At 42.4% G+C, this 24,315-nt stretch overlaps 1 protein-coding gene across 30 annotated transcripts in view; it reads right to left on the reverse strand.

The window, feature by feature from the left end:
* Window positions 1-2,718: 2,718 nt before the first annotated feature.
* Window positions 2,719-24,315, reverse strand: part of Elavl4 (ELAV like RNA binding protein 4) — a 148,203-nt gene continuing 126,606 nt past the window's right edge. For 11 of the 30 annotated variants that reach the window (XM_006502798.4, XM_006502800.3, XM_006502794.4 and 8 more), the window contains exons 4-7: window positions 12,110-12,263; window positions 10,408-10,633; window positions 8,722-8,760; window positions 2,719-5,683 (exon numbers count right to left, since the gene is read on the reverse strand). In XM_006502798.4, the coding sequence (XP_006502861.1) occupies window positions 5,314-5,683; window positions 8,722-8,760; window positions 10,408-10,633; window positions 12,110-12,263 (789 nt within the window). In that variant the 3' untranslated portion in view covers window positions 2,719-5,313. The remainder of the gene's footprint in view (window positions 5,684-8,721; window positions 8,761-10,407; window positions 10,634-12,109; window positions 12,264-24,315) is intronic. The other 19 variants (XM_030253254.1, XM_030253257.1, XM_030253249.1 and 16 more) reach the window with 3 other exon arrangements.

Consider the following 24,315-nt stretch of genomic DNA (forward strand, 5'->3'; position numbering starts at 1 on the left):
CCGATTATGCATCATTCTCTCCTGTTAACAGACACTTCTGTAAGTGATCTGCACACAGAGAAATACGATTCTTACATAAATACTGCACCAGGAGAAATTATCTTATTACCTAATATGCCAAAAAGCTAATAAGATAAAGAAATGGTACGAGTCATTTTTGGACAATATTAAACTTGCTTTTAGCTCATGGAAATAAAATGTAATTTCCTTTTATTATTCCTCTCATCAGGTAGAACAAAGGCAGCGGAGGGTAGAGGGTATTTATTATAGAGCAGTGTTCCTCAGCTCTCTATAAGGCTGGGGGAGAAATTCAGGCAGGATGGCTTCGAATTAAGATTTTAATGACTTCCGTTTAGAGAAAACATTTCTTCTGTCTGCCAGAGATGGTTTTTGAATTCACATTTAAAAGTGAAAAGTGCAGCTTCTAACTTAGTTGTACAAAACTTGCCTCTACCTGCTTGCTTGTATACATCCATTGAGAAATAATTATACATTATCTCCACCTGTTCGCATATGTGTGTGTTTATTAAGAAATGGCTGCACAGTGCCTACAGTGCTGCTTAGAGAGGGAGTGGGGTCTTGAATTATCTATTTCAAAGGTGACTCTGTGCCAAATGAAGATATTTAAGTTATCTAAGAAGTATTAGCCCCACAAGACTTTGAAATGTTGTTCCTTTGGGGAGTTGAATATCATATCTACAAATGAATAAACAATTGATTTTGAAAGAAATTTAAGCAGGACTCAAATGAATAAAGATTTCCAGCTGAAATTATCATCTGGTCAATGTGTGATCCAGGTTATGTTTTGATTTGAGCAGTGCTTATATGGTACAGTTACAGAGACCGCACGAGTGCTCGAGCACACACCACACTCACATACCCATCATCCCCCCCACACACACACTCACAGAGAGAGAGAGAGAGAGAGAGAGAGAGAGAGAGAGAGAGAGAGAGAGACAGGACCCATAACACTCTTCCTATCTTTTTGATAGAAATTACACTAACTAAATGGTGTCAGCCTCCTGTGACATGCAATTTTTCATCCAAGCAAAATACAGTATACCCTGGACCTCAAAGAAATTTAATAATCTCTCCACATTCTTGTGATTTGCTAGAGCTCCCTACAAACACCCACGGAAACTATATTTGCCTGGAAATTTAAGGTAATGGACAGACAGCTGCAACAAGAGGAATTTTTTTTTTTTTATTCCACATTAAGCAGACACATTGTGCCTATGTTGGGAAGTGTGTGTGTGTGTGTGTGGAATGTGTCCTTCTAAGGACATCTTCAGAACCTATTTAAAAACCTACATCTATTTGTGAAACTTTCTGCATGGATCTATTACTGGGGTGTGGGAATGAACTACATGAATGAGAAGCATTATCGCATCTTTCCATAGTCCAACACCAACATGACCCCTGATGAGTGGCAAATATCACAGGGTTAATTGCAAAGCTTTTAGACCCTACAAACATATTTGTGAAGCTGTGTTATTTTCTGGGGGCAGCTATTTGTTTAAATGTTCATTTTCCTTTACAAACGAAACACAGGGCTGTATTTAGAGAAGACTAGAGAGACATTTTGAGTTCAACTGTTGAGGTACAGGCTGACTTACAGGTTTAATATTTAGCTTGGTTAATTAAATCCCATTCTATGCCCTGAATTTAATTATCCCAACTGATGTGGTAATTTAATATAATAATAAAAAGGGGTTAATGAGAAAAGGAAGAGAATTGGGCTATTCATCCATCTGGATCAGTGGGGGCAATTTTTTTTTCCTTGAAGTGTCAGTTTACGGATGGTGGATGTTTTATTGGGCATTATGAATTTTCAATTAGTGAGAAAATGGAAATGAAAGACAGACAGTAGATCATCAAGGAAGGATCACATTCAGAAACGGATAAAACACTCATTCTGTAAAGTTCAGGGCAGATTTTAACGTGACTTCATGATAAGGAAGACACTTTTTAACCTTCATAGGTCGTGGATAAGTCCTGACCTTTTTACACTGCACAAGCAAGTCTCTGTGCCGAGTTCCTTCTCAAATAGAAAGTCATGTCTTTGCTTCTTCTAAATAAAAGTGAGCTCAATGATAAAAGATGATCTTTCTTGTCAGAACAAGTAGTCCGCATCCTCCATAGGTTACTCGACTCATGGAGCCTTGCCCGCATCCCCTGTGACATGTGGATGATGCTAGCTGCTCTTCACAGACTGCTGAGAGAATTAAGTGACAGAATATATATAGTAATCCCCACACAGCCTGGCTGAAGCATTATGGGTGCTTTGTAAATAGTGACCTTTGTCTTCCTAACATGCCACAGGTATTCTTATAAATAACTGATAGGAACATGTCATAATGCCACAGGAAATACCAAATCTTCTGGCTTACCAAATAGACAGTGTGCCTCAAACTTTAAAGGGCCTGTGATTCATCCCGGATCTGCTTCTGTATAAATTTGCCTTCAGCCCGAGACTCTGCATTTCTAACGGGCTCTCGGAGGACAAGGTACTGCCTGTTAGGGACCATACTTTTAAGTAGCATACAATTAGGGCAATGACTTCTAAATACTGAGTAACCTTGACAGAGCGGGCTAAGGGGCAAAACAGAACTTTACTCTATTCCTTTATTTATGTAACGAGAGCATATCAGGGAACTCTGCATAGACTATGGAAAAAAAAGTTCGAATAAACACATTTAAAAATTTGGGAAGCTCAAATTCATTCTACACACTTTCATTTATTGTCTGGACAGATAAAGTACAAATAATTCAAACACAACAAGATTATGAAAAAAAAACATTTACAATACTTTCCCTCAGAAATCATCTAAACTAGCAAGATTAACATGAAGTCATTCATTTATAACTAAAGTATACAACTGCCTGGTCCTAAGATTTTTTTTCCTTTTTTTTCCCTCAGATTGAACACATCATAGAGAAGAGATTTTGGCATGCCTTTCCCATGAATGCTTAGCAAATGCATCAGAACTTTGCCAGCAAACTGCATTCATTCATAGCAGGTGACATATAAAGGTTTCCCTGAATGTTGAACGAGTGTTCTCTGAACTGAAATCTGGTGTTATTTATTTTTCTCCAAAAACCGAAAAGAGGAAAAAAAAATAGAAAAAAAATTTAAAGGAGTAGTCTATGATGCAGCCTCGGTTTTCGTTATCTGTCTACCACTACAACGACTACTACAAAGTTTGCCTCTTCAATGTGCAAACAACAGTCCTGTCTACATGCACTTAGTGGGTTCAGCATGGGAAAAAATGCACAAAATAAGCACAAGTTATAAATAACCATAACGTTTTATTACCATTAAGACTAAACTTGTATTGAAAAGATTTTATGTAACAAGACAAGAAAAGCAATAGCAAATTTTACTATCAACTAGATTATGCATAGCGAGTAACTGTTTCTATTACCCAGGGAAGAGCATGAACTCTTGTATTTTTTTTTGTTTCATTTTTGTTTTAAATATATAACCATACAAAGCACAAACGTACTAAAATGATCAGTGCACTGGACGTGGGAGTTTGCTCCCACGGTCCTTTTGTTCCCTTAGCTCTGTTTAGTTTTCCCCAATCTGAATTACATTAAAATAAAGACCCAGTTTTTTTTTTTAATTTTCTACTGTGCAGTAAGAAAAAATATTCACAACAAACATGACAATATATCAAACAATAGTTCTACACAAGTTACCTTGATACCTCTTTAACTGTCACTTAAATATCATAAGAAAACATCTTAAGACATATACAAACAAAACTAGCCAAGTGTTACAACTTATAATAAATTAACCAAAGGAAAAAAATAACTTTATATATATATTTATATTATATGTACACATACACACACACAACAGAAGGACACAGTAATATGCTTCTTCCCAAAGTCTAAGTAAACAAACAAGTAGTCTAGCCAATCTAGCTATATTTGATCTTGGCCAGAGGCATCATCATCACATCTGCAATTAAATAAATAAGTGTTTCAAGCAACATAAACAGTGTTTCAAATGTACCCACACAGCCCAATTTTATCAGCACGGGCTACAAAGTGAATTAGAAAATTGCTTAACGAATGTAAAGCAAATGTATCTTGTGTCTCCTCTCCTAAACACGCTTACATTTAACTATGATACTAAGATATGTAAATAATTCTGTAGCACCTACTGCTCAAACTAAGGAAGTTTTAGATTAAAAGGAAAATGAATCTTTTTAATTTTTGTTCTGCTGACATCCCATACTGATGACTTAAAGAAAAACTGTCTTTCAACTCATCTCCTTGCTTTTGGGTTTTGACTGTGGGGAACTGTGGTACCCTGGGTAGAACGAACACTCCTTTTCCCTAGCAATTAATATTTTTTATTATTATTACATGCTATGAAAAGATATGAAGATCATCTGTTTATAGCCCATCCTTCAAAAAACAGTCTACGAATCCAGTTTAAAACACACATCTTGATCTCTAAAAAGTTACCAGTGCAGTATGAACGCGACAAAGTTGTCAATTTCCCCTAAATTAGCCAGTCAAAATATTTTTTCTCAAATCCAGATTCTCTTGTAAAAATTCTTTATATTTTATAAAAATAGATTTTTCTTGAAACCCATTTTCAGCAAAGAGACCACCTCTTTGGCAACAATGTTAATGTTATTAAATTGTTAATGTCATCAGGTACACCCCCTTTCCCCGTCCCCTAACAGAAGACTGTTTTAGTTCACATGATATAAAAGAAAAAGGAAAAATAAAAAAATTTGCAAAAGTTTTTTTTCATTTTTGCAATTTTTATTATTCCTCTTTAATTTGTGTGGGGGTTTTTTAACCAATCTGATTGGATCAACATTTTTGACAAAAAAGAAAAATCTTTTTTTTCTTCCTTTGAATTCCATTACTTTGTAAAAATTGTTTGTTATTTTTTTGTGTTTTTTGTTTTTCTTCTTCAAATGAGCGAATGGTCATCTTAAAAAGACCCACCTTCAAGGAAGGTGGTAAAGTTAGCTGGCTGGGTAAAAATCCCTGCACATTGCTATCTATGTATATTATATTCAACAACGACAGCTATGAAAGAACATTCAATGCATCAAAGGTATTTTTTTGTTTTTTTTTTCTTTTTTTTTCTAAGCATTATAAAATCCTTTCCTGGTACACCTCAGGATAATCCAATGTTTTAATACTTAGGCAACGCGGGCTTATAAAGTCCATGGTTGAATATAAGCCTTGGAAAGTTTGTCTCTCTCTTTTGTGTATGTGTGTGCGCGCATGTTTTGTTCGTATATATTTATATATATATTTTAATAAGTAAGGGTGAGAAATTCAGGATTTGTGGGCTTTGTTGGTTTTAAAGGAAACTTGCAACACTCTGTCTCCCAGGCGATAGCCATTGAGGCTGGCGATGGCCATGGCTGCCTCATCGTAGTTGGTCATGGTGACGAAGCCGAATCCCTTGCACTTGTTGGTGTTGAAGTCACGGATGACCTTGACGTTGTTCACTGCGCCAAAGGGGCCAAAGAGCTGCCAGAGGACACTCTCATCAGAATCAGGGGACAGGTTATAGACGAAGATGCACCAGCCTGTCCCTGTGTGACCAGGGATGTTCATTCCCACAAGACTTGTCATCCCGTCAATGGTGATTGGGGAGAACCTGGGGGGACAAGCAGAAGGGGGGACTGGTCCAGACATCAGTCTGACCATGGATGACACACAGATGCACAGACACAGACACGGGGCAAAGGGCTGAGTGAGTGTTTGCAGGAGAGTCTTCAGGGTTTCAAAACCAAAATGCAAAAGCTAACATCTGTGATATTTCTCTCAATGAGATAGACAGCTAAGGCATGTGCATGCCAAGAGAATGACCAAGTCATTTCCTAAAAGCCACGAGAGGCCCCCAGATCAAGGCTTTACACAGTTCTAACACAGTCTATGTTCATACATTCCCCCACCCCAAACCTACCCGGCCATAGACTGTGAATTCTATGGGGAAGGGACTCTGGTTCACTCATTCTAATGCTGGGTTTATTCATTCAGTGGAGTGCACACAGGCTCTCACAGACACAGTGGCCCATAGGAAAAAATATATGTTTATTAATTGAGTGAATGACAATTTTGATGTCGGTGCTTGGAAAATGTTACTCTGTTACTTTTTAGGAGACTAAGGGATGGCCCTAGAAGCGCTCAATTGTACCATCATCACGGCCCTCCACTAACGTCTGTCAGAGACCTCTTGGTGCCACTAAGGTTGTAAACACATGAGGAGGTATCTTGTTATTAACCAGATGAGTGGCTCATGTTCTTTTCAGCATTTATTTATGAGGTTTCTCCCATAGAATTGGAGCAGTTATAATAGATGTACTACTCCTTCATACTATATCGTCTCAAATCCATTTCTGAGCATCATTGGAACAAGACCTCAAGTGGTTTGTGCAGTTATAATTTTTGAATTGCTATATATTAGAAAAGCATAAAACTACTCTTTTCTTCAGTGCAACTATTGCTTTAGGTTAGAAATGCCATGTTTTTATGTTTGTTTAGAATTGAAAAGAAAAAAAAACCTGTAGGTTTTATTCACTGACAAAATAAACCCATGTGGCATTTGTGATGGAAAAAACAGTTAGGATACCAGAGTCTGTGGCAGAACAGTATTGGCAATATTTTTTTTTCACCCTGAACTTTGACCTGTTCCCTGCTGACCAGATTGCTTTTCATTTGGTTGAAAATTTTGAGGAGTGAGAGGGAGGGAATGGGAGAAGAGGAAGTCCAAAATAGACGGGGGTATGGGACAAGGTGCAAGTTATGACTATTTTAAAAAGTAAACAGACATTCTTGGAAGTTTAGAAGTCATTAGAGTTTCACATTTAACTAGAATTTAGATAGTAATCTAAAGATATGCTATGAAGAACAACTCAGTAGGTTTTTTTTTTGTTTGTTTGTTTTTTTGTTTTTTTTTTTTTGGCTACTATTCAACAAACCAGGTTTTCCTTTTGCTTAAAAACTAACAATAAAACAGAATAAAAAACTATTTATGGTACATATCCTTAAAGGGGTAAAACGATTTAATTATTATTTGTATTATTTTTAAAGACTGACTTATAAACTATTTCTCCTTCAGCCTGACATCTTTCCGTGTGGGTGCACAAAGCAACCTTACTTGTTATAAGGTCAAGATCAGAGCCAGTAAAGGGGTTTTAAGTAGGATTGCCACTCAAGTTGGTGATAATTACCTGGAACACTAAGGTAGGACGGAGGCCACATCCAAATCTTGATTTAATAAAAAGGAGGATTGTGTTACTGACTAGTGCTGGCTACACTTGGTAGGGCTGGGCTGGGCTGGACTGGACGCTGGATGATGTGGCAACACATGGACCAGTTGTTCCTCGTCTCATGTGTGTTACAACCTTTTCCACATAGCTCACTCACCAAAGTTAAAGAGCAGCAAAGGTATGGAATAGAGCTAGAAAGATGCAGTGTGCCTGGGAACAGGCAAGCAGTGCGCTACACATGTGGAGTTAAGTCATGGTCAGCATCACCAGTGCTGGGATTGGGATTTCAGAGGCTGCTGCTCTCTCTGCTATGAAGCTGCAGTCAGCTTACTCCCTTCATGGGTGTGCTAGATCCCAGAATCAGGGTGCTTACCATGCATAGCCAAGTGGTAAAAGACCTGGATAAAGTAGGGATTGTACTGGTGGCTCTTTAAGACCACATCCCTTTCGTTCAATTGATGAAGGGGCATTAAGGAGCACATCTCTATTGAGGAAGGTGAGGATGCTACCTGTGTCCCTGGCAGTGCAGTGGAGCCTCTCAGGTCACATAAGGGAACCTCACGGATATAGTGACATAACCCACCTAACCTAACTTTCAAGACTCTGATTTCAGGTTGGGCCTGGAAAACCTTTTGATGACATTTAGAAACTCTCAAACCCTTGGGCCTTTTTCAGTCCCCAGCCCTATAAAAGGATGACTTTTTATTCTTTAATAATCTTTAATATTTTTTAAATGAAAGAAACCTCAAATGTAAGCCCTCCCACACATATAACTGAGAGAATACTTATGATAACAGCTGAGAGCTATAATAAAAGAAACCCTTGGTTGAGGTGCACACAGATACACTTCATTCTCAAGATGTGCCTCGCAATGCACAGTGAGATGAGGAGAGTCAAAGAAGCCATCCATGTCTTAATTCATGATTTGGCCAGGGCTTAAAGTTAAAAAAAAATTTTTTTTTCCTACTTAAAATCACAAGATTGTCAGGCATGATTAGCAAAACGTTCTAATTTTTATTTGCTGGGATCTGACCTCTTAAACTGAATCCTCATAAGAAATGTAAGACAGGTGCTTGGCAAGTTTGCAAAATCAGCCAGAAAAGTCAGGGCTTTCTCTCAAGGGAAGGCACACAGGACTAGATCAGATCACCCAGGACTTGGTAGCTGTGGCACCTGAACCATAGGGAAAGCCCACCTGCAAAAAGGAAAAAAAAAAAAAAAGAAAAAAAAAAAAAGAAAAAAAGGAAAAAGAAAAGAAAAAAGAAAAAGAAAAAGAAATACATTTTTGTGTGCCCCAAAAGAAACAAAATTAACCGAGGTCCAAAAGTAAAATTAAGAATTTGACATGCTGGTGGAAGAAAAAAACAAGAATTAAAAAAAAAATAAAGTTAGTGAATTAAAAAAAAAAATCTAGCCCCAGTCTGTGCCAACACGGACATCTGGCAATCTGTGGAGTTTTAATTACCTCTTTACGCCATAGGCCATATTAAGCAAATTGTCCAGCCTGCAAAGAGAAGGAGGGTCTCTGGGTTAATGCCTCGCAGATGGCAAGATCACTCAATGGAACTATTAATAAGAATGCTCCATTTTCAAAGAAGAAAAGCTTGACAACTTTCCCCACTGCTCAGGAGACTCTCCACGGGCAGTTCTCTCTTTCTCTTGTTTCCAATGGCAAGTAATTCATGTCCAGGTCAAAGCTAGAGTCCAAAGCAGGTGTCTAACGAGCCCTGTTTTCTTTCAAGGTCTGAATTAATTCAACATCTCCCTACCCCAGAAAATTTGTCCAAATTTCCTTTCATGCTATCTGTGAAACTGTTAAAGCTGGTGATGGTCTTACATTGTTTATCTAAGAACTAAGCTGGTGAGCAGAGGTATCTGTTGCAGGTTAACAACACATCATCATGGACTTCACGTAGGAAACAGACCTTTGCTGTTAGTCTGGCTGCTTTTACTAAATCTGGCCACACACACAGTTTGGAAGGCAGGGAGTTTTTGCAAGCTAAGATTTAAAAGCAAACAAACAAACAAAAAACAACCGCCCCCCAAAACAAACAGACAACCCCTCCCAAACGGCTTACTATTCACAGTCCCAAAGCACCTCCCAGCAAAATGTCATTATGTGATAATCTTCCTCCAATGCACTACCTTACTTGGGGACAAGCTATTCACACTATGGGGCAGTAGTAACCATAGTTTCCACCATCAGCAGCCTGCTGGAAAGGCTCTTTTACATAAATACTACATGCGAGTTCACATAAAATAGAAATTACATGGCTCGGGCCCTTTATGAAATTATTAACCATTTCAGAGTCATGGGGCACAGGAGGACACACGAAGAGGCCAATTTCTTTCCTCACTCTAGCCAGATGAATGGTTACTATTACAGAGAGAAGGACCTATTTTCTCACGTGAGGTTTGACAGCAAGAAAAGCCTTTCATTAAAGGGAAGTTGCTACATGGGCAGAATAAAGTAATTGCTTAGAATTTACTAAGGGGAGGTCAAGTCCGTGCATCTCCCCTGCACAACAGAGGCTGGTTAGAGTCTAACTGCTGGCCTGGGTAAAACCTGCCTTTCAGGCAACTTGTCCATTGCACCAGGGACTTGCTGGTGTTGGGTCTCCAAAGAAACACTAGTAAGGTATGGATGAATCTTCCTTTTCTTCTTCCCAGGGCATGTGACTTAAGAGAGTCAAGTCAATATTAAAGAGAGTCTCTCCTTTCCTGGACTCCAACAGAATTACTTAGGAAAAGAGGTGAGAGCAAGCCACGCCTGGCAAGGATCTGCCTTTGGGTCTACCCTGCCTTAAGTCTGAGCTGCTGCCTATGGCAACATCTTAATGATGAGCTCCACTGAAACAGACTCTTCTTGTCTAGCTACATTCAGAGATTTTGTTTCTACTAGTGAATCTCGAGTTTAATTCACAGTCACAGTGACAGGCCGGCAGAGGGCTAGGAAGTGCATTTTGTCTGATTGCTTGCTTTTGTAGAAGTAGAAATTGATGCTCTGAGTAATCACCACACATGAGGGCTTGGGCGGGGCACATATGCCTTGTTCTGTCCTTCAGAGCTATGGGCTCCCTGGCCCTTGCGTCATTCCACACTGGTGTCTGTGTGGTGGGTAGTGGGCTCCGTCCTCTGTGGGCATGCCTACCTGAATCTTTGAGCCTGGTGGTGGAGAGGGCCAGGGTATCGCCTGTTGGGGGACTGGTACAGCTGGGAGAGCAGGGCCTGGCTGGACTTCTGGCTGGGGTTGTTGGCAAACTTCACAGTAATCGGTTCTGTAGCACCGCTGGGCTTCTGGCCATTCAGTCCTTTGATGGCTTCTTCTGCCTCAATCCTCTTATCAAAGCGGATGAATCCCACCCCTCTAGAGACCCCTGGGGAAAGAAAAAGAACATTTGTAAAGAGTGAACAAATGTAATCACTGGGAAGTGCCCTGTGGATATTTTGCCTTGACTCAGGCCACCTGCAAGGCCCGCTTCCTGAATCTGTCACTCAGCAAAAGGCTTGGGTGCACTTCTGCCGGCATTGCTCTGGGCAGATGTCTCCAATGCAGAGAGCATAGGGCTGTATCCCTCCAGGCCTTCACAGCTGCCCTGCCCAGTCCCTATTCACCTTTAGTTATTGTCAATAGCCACACAAAACTACCAAGTTCTGCAGAATGCCTTATAGACCACATAACTGGAACTGTCATTGATCTGAAAAGCACCCTCTGACCACACACTGCACCCTGTAGGTACATAGTCTGTGCTTTTCTGAACTTTTTGGATGGAGCATTTTATCCCTGACTCTCATTCTTTGTTGTCTTAAACAGGAACAAAGAAAACCTACAAATGTCCTTTCCCTGGGTCTTTGCTACATGCAGATAAAATCCAGACTTTTGGGGGTAGCAATCGTTGCTTTTGGCAATCTGGCTTCAAATCTCCTATTGAAATGCACACAGGCCATACTGACCCTCATTGAACAAGCCATACTCATTCTCAACATTCTACCTTCTGCCTTCAGCCTGCTCTATCCCTTCCTTTTTGCCAGGAAACTGCATCACTCTCCATAAGCTCTGTTCCAAAATTACCTCTGCCATGGAGACTTTCCAACGACTACAACCAGCTACAGTACACCTTTTTCTGAGCTCTCTTGGGAAACTGCACAGTCCCTGGCAAGTATCTGCCATATTGGAGTCATGTGAAAGCAGGCTCTCTGTCTCCTTTATCCTTGGTTCGGAGCGTCTCTCTCTCTCTGCACAGTGTTTGAGGCAGAATCAACACCAATGGGAGATGGCAGCATGAATCAAATAGGAAGCATCTCAAATTGGCATCAAATCAGGCATAGTCAAGACACTGTAATGGACAGTGCAGCTCAAGTTACCTTACATCTCTTCCTGAGACGCTGGTTGGGTTTCTTTCTTATGGACAAAGAACCCTGGCACTAGAACCTTGGTCCATACCTCTGCATTGTTGATGAGCCAGTGGGAAATCTGACTCCCTACTTCAGCTGATTACTGATGTGTAGAATAAGGGAGCTTGAAGTTCCTTCTAGTTCTACATCACTATGGTCTGGAGCTAGAGCTGTACATATAGTTAGTTTCACACACTGGCTGGAGGCTGAGAGAAACTTTGAAGGCCACAGAATCCCACTCCCGACTTGACACTCAAATCTTCCTTTACAACTCTGCCAAGTAGTTTAGCTGTGGAGACTCTGGCTTCTCAAGAAGGCCCATTCTGGTAGTCTATGTACAAGCGTTAGAAACCTGCCTGTTCGAGTTATAAACCCTCACCTTCAACAACCATGAGCCTACTTCTGTAAGTAAGAGGGCATAGATGTACAGGGACACCAACGACAAGGAAACACTTAACCTGTGACTTGATCAACCAGGATGCGTGAGGTGATGATGCGACCGTATTGAGAGAAAAGCTGCTCCAGCTCCTTCTGGGTCATGGTCTTGGGAAGGCCACTAACATACAGGTTAGCATCCCTGATCGAGGCCGAGCTTGGGCGGGCGTAGGACACCTAGGAGAAGGCGAGAGATGCTAAATGCAGGAAAGGCACTCATCCTCCGGGAGGAGACTGGGGTAACAACCAAGATGACAGTCCCTTGTCTGTCCCGGGGACCTATGGCTCTTGTATAAGAATAAGAACAGGAGAACAACAAGAGATGAACAAAAGAAGAGTTGTTGATAGAACTTAAAACAAACGCACAGATAAGGGTCTCTAAGTGCAGAACAAAATAGCTACTGTATGGCAGCTGTTAAATGCAGAACTACCCACGCATGAAGTTCTGAAGATTTACCTCCTGGATGTGGGAGTATAGATGATTTACTGTATCCAACACATAATAATCTTTGAATAAACCAAAAAAAAAAAAAAAACCAGCCCCTGAAATTCTGCTCTGCACATTTCTCTCTGTGCCATCCTCCCCACCCCCATTCCCTATCCAAAGCATAAAAGCAATCAGGTTCTCTGTAAGATTTTTTTTTTTTCAATGTCCCATCCTTTGTGTTGCTCCAATCTGTTCCCATGAGGTCTGCTCTCGCTGAATGACAAAGTGCTGGTGAAATGGGGTTGAATGAACATCTGCTTGTTAAACTCGATATGTGACCTTGTTGTCACATCTGCAAGGACCGGTTGCCTCTAACTTTGAGGCAGGGCAGATAGAACCACAACAAACAGAATGGGGGGCACGGTAGACAAGAAGGAGGGGGGAAGGGTGGTGGGAGAGAAGAGAGAGCCTCCACGGTGCTTATAATAAGCTTGACTTTGTAAATTTGTCCTCCCAGATCTCCCAACTGCTGTTTTTTTCCTCCCCAAAAAGCTAACACAGAGTTGTAAACAGATCTGAGATTCCATCTGCAAGAAGCCAAATCTTCAGCAGTACACATAAGCAAAGCAAACCCCAGCAGTCATTAATTTTAGACTTTCATTTACTTATTTATTTATTTTTTAAAGAAAACAACATCAGACATTTGAAATATAATTTACAGCTAGTCTAACAAAAGCACTTTCCTGCTAAAGCTATTTCTGGGGCGGTTATGGCTCAGAATGGATGATGAAAGCAGTCATTTCAGAGTACATCTGACAACGGTGGACAGGAAGGGACCTAGATGCCTTAGCATTTCTCAGCTGGCAGTTTTATTTAATCTATACCACAGATCCAGAAGACCCACTAAATCCATTAGGGTGATAATGCATGCGTGGCCGTGCATGTGTGATTATGGGTACACATAAACGTATGGGCACACGATTTTGACATTAAGAGCTAACGTTGAGCAGCAACGCTGGCCTTGTTTGTGACATCTTCAGGCAAAGAAAATAAGTTCAGAGAGAAGATGAAGGATGGGCAGACCCTTTGCTCATGGCGCAGCCCCCCTTCCTATAACAGGGACACTAGGTCCCTTTATGAGTTCTATACCTAAATATAGATGTTGACTCAACAGAAAATGATGTGAATGACTAATCTGCCTCGCTAGCCTCCTCGCCCTGATGGAGCCAGGCAGCTGCCTTCAGTATCTACATCTTCTAGAAAATGATGGGTGGCCTGGGAGCCTCCGCACATGCTACATCTTCCCAGCTCACGGCAGAGAAGCACAGTGGCCCCTACATAGTGGGTCTGTGTGTGCACTTGAGGCCAGGGAGCTGAAGGATCAACAGCTCCATGTAACTGTCTGGGCAGGACTCTACTCCGCAGAAGGTGCTCCTGTCCTGTGTTTTCTTAGGGGCTAGAGCAGGTTTCAGCATAGCAGAACTGTTTTTCATTCAGGAGGAACTGTGGTAGGAAGGAAGAAATCCGTCCACAGTAATAAGGCTTACCTGCTTCACCTTGCCAGTTACTGATGTTATCTGAATACATTTGTGTTCCCTCCAAGTTCAACCTCCCTCACTGCAATGCCTTTATTCAGGGGGAAAGAGGCCAAATCTCACTCTTGTAAGGGCTTAGCTCAATGCCACCTTCTCTGGGCATTCTTCCCTGTCTGCAATTGCCTCAACCGAGATCCTCTGTAGAGGCACGCTTGTTATGACCTTAACTCCCCATCTAATCTTATGGTTTTCTTGAGGGGTGTGTGAATATGTGGATATATATATATATATATATATATATATATATATATATATATATCTGTGGCTCCACCTCTCAGAACAGGGTCTGAAACCTGTAGAGGGCACTGACAAAAGTGAATGAATACCCAGAGCTCATGATGAATGATGCTGATGTCTGTGGTTCTTCAGGGTTAACTACAGCTTGGTTCCTCCACTAAAACAATCACTGGGCCAAGCACCCAGAATCATAGCTGTGTACCCTCACCAAGACAAGTACTAAGGGATAGATAGACTTCGTACTCTCTAGAGTCTGAGATTGGAAGGACCAAGAGGAGTTTGTTTCAAAATGAGATATCACCTCACTCAGCAATCACTTTTGGAAGATCAACTCTCTCTCTCTGTGGTGGGAACACATCTTGTTCACCTTCAACAGATAGCGGGTATGCCAGGATTTTCTAAATAAACATGGGGTGAGTGGGAGGACAAATGAGCAAATATAGTGACCCACTGCCAGAAAGTCACAAGATGTGTGCCATGCCAAGACTAAAAGTTGACGGTTAGAAGGACGAGGGAGATGATGGAGCTGCAATGAGATTGGTGGTAAGATGACGAGGAGATGGTGGCTTGGTCACAGCCTTCTTCTGTGAGGACAAATGAGGTAAAGGAGGTCAAGGGTTGTACAATGCCTGGCAGTGCATAGTCTCTACTACCCAGTAGCTGCATAGCACATGACAAAGGCCTGCATTTCTACTGGTTCGGGGCAGTTAGAGCTGGGGTCCAGGGAGTAGCATGTTGAGGCACACTCTTGGGCAATGGGAGTTGGGACTGGAAAGTCAATATCACAATCAAAAACTATTTCTCCCAAAGATGACCTTGAGGCAGAATCTCAGCTGAGCTGGAGAGAATGACAGCTCAGAACCCCAGAGACCGACCCAAACCCAGGGCAGTGGTAGGCCTGAAAAGGAACAGCATCTGGAATGTTCTATCCCCCTTCTAAGCCCTGTTTAGTTTTCTTCTCTATTTAGAGCCACAGTTTATTGTTCTCTTAACCCTTTGTTCAAGGGACCTCTGAGGGAAGGACCAGGCAAAAGTGATGGGGAAAAGATTTGCTCAATCTCGCATCCAAATGCTCACCCTCAGACGGACCTAAAAAGTTCAACTTCCCTCAAACATTGTTAAACTCCAGCAGAAGGACTGCAAATGTCCTCTGCTAATCTGAAACACATCCTGCAAATGTTGACCTTCAGCCCATGCAGAAGGACTGTATTGGTGGCATGGTGTCCCTCCTGAGCTGGTGGATTTGAGCTCAGGTGTCCCAGGGCTATAGACAGTGCCCTGGGAGAGTTCTACTTGCCTCGAACCATCAGGATTGTGCTCATTTCATTCATCTAGGATCTCTGACGAGAAGATTGGCATTTCTAGGTCAGCTCAGCTCTTGTTCTAGACAAAGCTGTGAGTGAAGAAGCCACTCCTCTTTGTGTGAGGGTGGCCCAAAGGCAGGTGACTGAACTGCAGACTGCATACACAATCTTGACAGAGATTCTCAGCATTTCCACATGCCCTAGATCTCTCTTCCTGTGAGTTTGTAGTCCCCTTACCCACTACAAAAGGACACAATAGCAACAAACTTAGGATTCTAGGTGTTAGAAGTGGTCTTGACAATCTAGAGAGGGGCACCCAAGAAAGGCTCATCTCTCATAGACATTTCTGAGAACAGGAAGTTCACATCTACATGAAGATCCTACACTACCCCTGGACACCACTGGCTGCTGCAAAGCTCTTCTTTGAGGCCCCAGGAACATCCTTACCGTTCTTATGAGCCTCCATCCTTGACGGGTGCTAGTTAGAATGTTAGGGAACTGCGTTTTGAAATGTTACTCCAAAGTGTATGCTTATGTTACTTTAACTGAAATAGAGATCCCAGTAGAGAATAGGAAAAAAAAAGATATAGAGATTAGGAACAGCTTTGGTATTGGTGAAATTTAGATATGATTTCTGTTCCCTTTCCAGATGTGTGACTTTGTACCTGAGAGGTATCTCTTGAGTAACATAGCTCAGAAGTTCTCTAAAAGAGCCACTTGCATGTAAGATTCCTAGGCACAAAGACTGGCCCAAAGTAAGTGCTCAATAAACCTTGGCTTTGACATGGTTGCTATGTAAACAGGCTTTATTCTAGACACTGGGGAGCAGAAATGTGTACAACAGTCCCTGACATGCGGGACTGCTAGTCTAGCAGAGGAGACATGCACAGCTTCCTTCATTATTTGAAGATCAAGCTACAGATTTTCCCCCAGCCTGTTGTAACACCCTATTCTCTGAGTGAATACAAACTCCCCAGAGCAGGCAGGTCCCCAGGGAACGTTCACTCTAAAGAATCCAGGAGAATGGCAGCAGGGAGCAGACTCTGGGGCTGCCGGGCTTTTATGAGCAAGTCCTCCCAGGGACCTGTGCTCCCACCTGTGGGAGCAGGGAGAACAGAAAGCAGCCAGCTGGCTCCTGGAGACCACAGTTTTGACTGTGAGACTGGTTCACCTCTGTGTCCGTGGACTCAGCCCTCCCCACAAACAGGCCAGGTGTCTGCTTTTGTGGCTTTATCCTTTATGTTCCACACCTGCCACCTGATACAGACCATTCTTAAAAAAAAAAATCTTGGGGTTAAGGCCTCAAGGCAACATCTCGGGTGCAGTTTGATCCCATAACATTTTTCCCCCTGCTTAGAACTCCCCAGCGTGTCTTAAACACCTTGTGATAGAAGTCCGAATGCTTTACCTAGGCATTCAGAGCATCTGGCCCTGGCAGCTGGCCCAACCTCATCTCCTGCTGACCTCCACATGCACCCTATGCTTCAGTTCAGACAAAAACTCAGTCCCAGGTTTCTGGATACGTATTGAAAGTTTCTACCTCCACGCCTTTGTTCTTTGTGTTTGATTATCCTCGTGGCAAAATGAATTCCCGATTCCCTTCTAGGCCTAGCCATGTTCTCCACGAGGTCCAGGTATACATGGCGATTCTTTTCATGACTGCTACAGAAGTGTCTGTCTCCATGGTCACAGCTATCACGCCCTATCCCCCATCACAGTCACCTGTCCCTAACAGCTCACCTCCTCCATCAGGTTGCACATCACAGTTATCCTGACATACTCACTTCCCTTCAAAGCTTTGCTAGGGCAGGAGCCCAACTGAAACTAAATGTCTAACTCACTTTAGTGAGTGGGTTTCATATGCTTTAACAGGAGCTGATGCAAATGGAAAGAATCATATAGTTGGGGAATATCTAAGGGTATCATTAGTGTATCTGAGACACAGCAGGCCTACAGTAGTAGCTGATACACAAGAGGCCCAGAATGTCTTTTTAGGAAAGTTGTGATGATAGATTCATGTGCCTTGAAAGTTCTTCTTCTTTTTTTTTTTTAATTTATTTTTTAAAATCTATCAGACTGGGGTGGAGCTTAGCCATTAAAGGCTAGGATCACAACCAGAAAAAAAAAAAGCATTTGACCGTCAAAGGTGCACCCTTAGTATGAGACTCTTTATGTTTGACTGGGTCCTCTAAGTGGACGAGATGTTAAAGAGGCTTCTTGTCGTGGTTAGGGGAAGAATACATGCCAGGCGTGCTACAGCTTCCTCTCCGCTAACTTGCAGCTCCTGCCTCCTGCTTCATGGAAGACTGGTAGGAGTGTTGAAGCCATCTGGAAACTCCACACTACTTCCTACCATACAGGACTTCTGACTTTGCTGTCTGTGCCTTAGTGAGAGTCACAGCCACTCTCTTTGAATGCATCTCCAGAACGGCTGGGATAGAAAAAGAGATCTGCCCACTCTTGCTCTGAGCCTCTGTCACTCACCTCAGGGCTACACCTACTCATCTTTATCCCTGAGAGCATCTGTTGAGCACTTGCTGCAAGCCATGATTGCCTACACATGAAACATCATTATTTCCATCTTCTGGATGTTAGATTCTGGTGCAGTGAGATTAAGTACTTTGCCAAGGTCATGCAGCTAAACGAAGACAAACTTGAATGTGACTCAAAGTTCTGGGATCTTTCCACTGGGCCACACCAACCTGGACAGTGAAATAAAAGCTACATTCTTGGCACAAACTGTCACTGTTCTTGGGAAGGTACCAAGCTGGAATGGCCGTGCTGTAATATTTTATTAGACTATTAGATCTGGAAAGAACCATCTTCCAGAGAGGACATAGACTTGCAGAAGGAAAGTGGTGCCCAAGGTCATCCCATATAGTTTTATAGGAGAGCTGGGGCTTCACTATCTTAAGAGTTCTTTTGAGTGGAGAAAAAGGGGAAACTCAAGGAGGGCTATGTGCTCTCTGCTCCTTAACAGACAAGCCACCTTACCCCCAGCCTCATGAGTACTATGTAGAACTGTCTCTTTAATCCTCAGGGCCAGAGATGTCCTAGACCAACACCACTTCACCCAACTTTCTGGGCTCAGGAAGACATTTGATGCCCATAATGTCTGATGATAGCTACTACTGCCACACAGTTACTGAGTCCTCCCAACATCTGAATGTGACTAGGGAATTTAACTACTTAATTAACTCTATGTGGAGCTAGTGGCTACTACATTGAATTGAGCAGTTCCAGGCCCAGAAACAATGCTGAGTTGTAGCATCTCAGAGCTAAGAGGGCATACAGGCTCATTTAGTCAGGATTCACGCCGTGGGATCATCCAGAAGGGACGGGTTCCATTTGAATGGCTCTGATGATAAAGGGCTCTGTGCTATTCTGTGTTTCCTATTCTGTACTGATAGCTATGCAGGTTTTCTCCTCAGCTATTTTAAATAAAAGGTTGAAATAATGCCCTAGCCTCACTGCAAATTTTCCCCCCAGGAGAATGGAACAGTAGCCTTTCAGGGTAGATATGTGGGCACACAACCCGCTATCTATCTTTGTTATCCACCTTCAGACAACATTCAAATGTCAGGACTCTTTAAAACAGGGGGATGAAAAATGGAATACAGGATACCAGGAAGACTTGGGTCAAGGAGGCCCACCCTTTTCTCTAATGTAGAGATATAACCCTATCGCAGTCCCCGGCTGTGTAGATGTGTGGTTATTTTGAGGGGCTCACATGACCCCATTGCTTCTTTTGCATTTACAAATGCCCTCAAACCCCACCTAAGCCTTTCTGAAAACTTGAATGTGCTTCCAACTTGTACCTGGCCAGTTTTCTTTTGTCATCCAGACCCAGGACCCAGAGAATGATCTTCAAGATGCTGGGATGGTATCAAGTTCAGTGGTCTGAGAAGACAGAACCATTTCTATTTCCAACCCCCTATATCCCTATATCTGTATGTATTCAAAATAAGTCATTCAAAGGAAGTTAATGGGGCACCTGAAATTAGAGGAGCCAAATGCATTCTCCCACTAAAGAGCAACAGAGGTGGGTACTGGGGGTTGGCTGGTCCAACTGGGCATCTCCAGTTTCAATGGCATATCTTTAGTCTTTTTGTTGGGGATTCAGTGACCCAGCACCTTGGCTGACCTTGGCAGCCAAGGGCTCCTGCACTCTGAGATACAGCTTTGATGGGAGATGGTAGTGCCTTTTTGTCATGAACAAGATAGAAGGAGGCAGGCTATTATTTCTGGGTGGGGTGATATCCGTCAGCAAAAAATGATCTGCTAACTCTCTGGGAAGCATTAAGAACCGTGATAGGAGAAATAATTGCTTATGCCGAGTGCAAAGAAAAGATGCCTCAGCGGAATGGAGGCCTTTAGCAAGGCAGGTGGATAGCTGAAGAAGCGGGGAGGGAGGAGGCACTGCTGCCCTAGACCCCTGGCAAGAGAAAGGAGCTGGTGAAGTGAATGGGAACCTGCAAAGCTCAGACGTGGAGAGATCCCCAGAGGCAGTGCTAGCGCCTTTAGGAGAATAAAGAGTAAACGTTAAAATGATTAAGCAGCATCCTTACAGGAGAGGTGGAAGAACTAGCCTGCTTCCTCCCCAGAGAAGAAGGGAGGTTCCTTCTGAAGAGCTCTCTCCCCCCAGCAGCCTCTTCCCTAGTTGGGCTCTCTGAAGACCTGGGCTGCTGCCTAGTGATAAGGCACCTTTCTTACGTCTCGAAACTGCAGCTCTCAGGGGCTCACTCAGAGTGACAGAGGCAACCCCTTAATCTGAGACTGGTGCTGAGATTGCTCACGCCCTAGTTTGCACAAGAGCTGTGCTCTAGGGATGGTTATGCTTTTATCATTTAAAGAAAGGGTCATGTAATTATGTAAGACATAAAATCATTTATAAACATATAATTCAATGAAGAAAAACCCCAAATACGCACACACGCACACACACACACGCACGCACGCACGCACGCACGCACGCACGCACGCACGCACGCGTGTTCTATATTATGTAGGGACAAAAAAACCCACCTCAAACCAAATGCAAACCTCTTAGTAGTTATTGGTCAAAAATCTAAGGTTGATAAACCTACCGCAGCACCCTGCAAGAGTCTCAGGGAAAGCTGAATATCAGTCCAACACCTGTTCGTATTATTACTGTCTTCAAGACCCTTTCTTTCTTTCTGTCCCTCTCTCTCTCTCTCTCTCTTCTCCCTATGCCCCTCCCATTTGGCTACGAAGCCTTGAACTCATATAATCTCTCTGTCTCAGTCTCCTCAATGCTGGAATTAGCATCACACTCAGCTCCAGTTCTGTTTGTTCTTAATTAATGTGACAAGGAGCTGAAGCAAAGGTAACCGGATTCAATTGAGCATTTCTTAGTAAGAGGCTGAAGTGACAGGGTAGACTCAGAAGGTGCTCTTTCAGAGATGGCTACGATGAGCATCAGTTGTCATGGAGCACCAGGGAACCCTTTTGAAGGACCCACAGATCTCAGTCTGGGGATATTCTCAGAGTCTCATTGGAGACAAGTGGAAAAAATAGCAAAAAGAACAAATAGCACCCCAGGTCCTAAGTGAGGTAAACCAGCCCCCCCATCCCCCGTGGTAAGCCCACGGTCCATACCACTCTATGGCCCATGAAACACTTGGATGGAGACTTTCCAGGCCATTGCCGTCTGCGGTTCACTTAGATGGAAGGCCTTAGGCTTGGAAAGCAAGGGCTGGAGAAGTTATTTAAAGTCCAGTGTGTCTTCAAGTTAATGGCAAACGTTCTGAACCGTAAGTCCATCTATGAAGAACCTGGGAGAACCACACAGCTCATTTATTTGCTTTTTATATCTTCTAACCACACCAGGGAATTAACCCTTGTCTGTGCGGAGCCAAACTCTCCACCCACACGCTCTCACAGGGCTCACACGCTGCTAGGCAAACAGGCAGCTTGACATTGCAGCACTGAGGACCCACTGCCAGAGAATTATTTTTAAAGCTTTTTAAAAATACCCCAACTGTCATTTACCCACGGTGTGATCCTAGGTCTGTCTCCTGAACTTCCTTCGGGCCTCAGTTTCCTCATTAGCATAAAGAAGATAACAGCACCCCTTCTTACAGGGCTAATTTTAGAGCCAGAGCTGCTGTGAGCAAAGCATGTAACTCCCAGGACAGCTCAAAGGTTAAATGATAACATTAGAGAGATTAGAATCCTAACGGGCACGATGTAAACACTCAAAGTAAACTAGTGTTACTGTTGTTTGCTGCCATTTTCTCTCTGGTTCCTGTTTGCAAGTGCTAAACTGACAGCTGTTTGGCAGGATACTTTGCCTTTCTGGTCTTACCTACCCTGCTTCCAGGTAGATTCTTCTCTCTTGAAAGAAGTCTAATCTAAAGAACAATCCCTCCGGAGTTCCCATTCACAGCTGCTCAGTGTAGGGCAATTCATCATGCCCTTCCTCTGCCAGAGGTCTGGCCAGGCTCTTCACACACAATCAGTGATTGCTTGGGCCCCTTACATACAGCCTCTTTAATAAAAGGAAAGTGGCTCCCCCCCCCCTTTTTTTTTGTTGACAGAAAAGTGTCTTTGTGGATCAACACCTCCTGCTAGCAGCCAGGTAATGGGAAATTCACTGATACCTGACAAAAGCACCGCTGTGATTTTTAAATCTCAGGGTCATAGGTAAAAGACTGATACCCAAAGGTCAACTGTTATGTTCTGCTTGGTTTTTCTTCATATGTCATTCTTCGTTTTTGTTCTTGGCTTGTAAAAATTGGGAGATCTGACATAAAGGATATTTAGAGTTCAGCTCCTATTGAACAACTGAAAATCTGAATTAAACACCTTCAGAATCACTGTTGTCAAACCATCATCACCACCACCATCATCGTCATTGTCATTGTTATCATCAACGTCATCATCATCATTATCACCATCAATGTCATCACCACCATTGTCATCATTGCCATTGTTATCACCATCAATGTCATCACCACCATTGTCATCATCATCATTGTCATCATTGTTATCACCATCAACGTCATCACCACCATTGTCATCATCATCATTGTCATCATTGTTATCACCATCAACGTCATCACTATCATTGTCGTCGTCATCACCATCATCATCACCAGACTTCTGCCCTCTCTGCTTTCTGTTAGCTCCCATCACTGAAACTATTCCTGAGTTTGGGAGTTAGTCAGTAACCTTTACTGTTTAGGGGTTAATTCTTGGCTTTGGGACACTAATATTTTTGTATATCACACCTACAGTGCTGTGTTTTCTGGGTTATCAGAAATGTGACAATGAGCACACACTTGACCAAGTCTGTCAACTCGTGCCAGATGGTCCCAAGATCTCTGTCATGCATGCTTCTAGAGGTGACCTGTGTGGTTTGTTGTTTGTGTCGTTGTCTGTCTTTGTTTACAGATTGACAAGCTATCTACTCTTTCCTGGGAGTCAAGAGTAAAGAGATAGTATAGGGGACTTTTGGGATAGCATTGGAAATGTAATTGAGGAAAATATGTAATAAAAAATATTTAAAAAAAAGAGTAAAGAGATAAATCTTGTGCCACTTATCAAAGCAAACTGAAGCAGAAGTAAACAGTGGCCTGGAAGGCAAAAAAAAGCAATTTTAAGAAATTAATAAATGATGAGACTATTAACAGCACACATAAAGGGTTTTCTTTTTTTTCCTTCCATTTAATATGATTTTTACCTTAAACACTGTGTCCCTTTAGGAAAGGGAAGAAAAGTTAATAAAGGAACCTATCAGTCAAACTTAATTTTTTTTTTTGTATGGCAAATAAACTCCTTTAATGAAAGGGCTGAAATCCCTAGGTTTGCACATTAAATTTTCATTTGTAGTAGAGAATGGAAATTATTGATTCAGCAGTGGTATCATGCATTCTGAATCCTACAGTGACTTAGGAGCCCACATTTCCACTGGGTGCAAATGTGTCTGTCAGCAGCATTGGATGCAGGGGGAGCCTGGGCTAGGTGGGAGGATACAGAGAAGGATCCAGAGCAGGGAAGGAGGACGAGCAGCGCTTCACAGAAAGAAAATAATCAATGCTCCTTGTCTCAGAGACCCATTACGCTCAGAGATCCATTTAGATAAAGCATCCTACTGTAGGATGGGCTACGGGGACCATTCTGATACTCGAAAAGCTGGGTCCAATCAGTCTTTGGGGGAAACCACAGAGATCTTAAAAAAAATTAGAAGGTGAATTGATGGCTGGTGATTTGGTCCCGAGCTGAGGGAAAAGGGTTTGGTTTTAAGAAAGCTGCAGAGGACAGAAAAGTACCTTTCTCAGTTCAAGGTCAGTGCATCCGGCAAGGGAAAAAATAAACATCTGACATTCTAATGCTGAACTGGATAACACACACAAATCAATCGGTCCCTCAAACAGCTCTCAATGTGACAAGGTCCTCTTCAGCGTCAGGAGACAGGAACACGTTTCTTGACTTAAAGTATGAAAATATGTGTTTCTCTTTTGAAAGAATTAATCTTTCTGCCTCTCTGAGGACTATGGCATAATTAAACAACTTTTATTTCCCCCTCAGAGAATTCTTAGGAACTGATTCTATGCCTTGTCGAAGGCAGTCTAAATCAGGCTTATTTCAGGGTCTTTGTGTACTACACAGACAGTAGGAGATCAGAGAAAGCAATAATTTTT

The sequence above is a fragment of the Mus musculus genome, chromosome 4 (assembly GCF_000001635.26).
Source record: "Mus musculus strain C57BL/6J chromosome 4, GRCm38.p6 C57BL/6J".
NCBI lineage: Eukaryota > Metazoa > Chordata > Mammalia > Rodentia > Muridae > Mus > Mus musculus.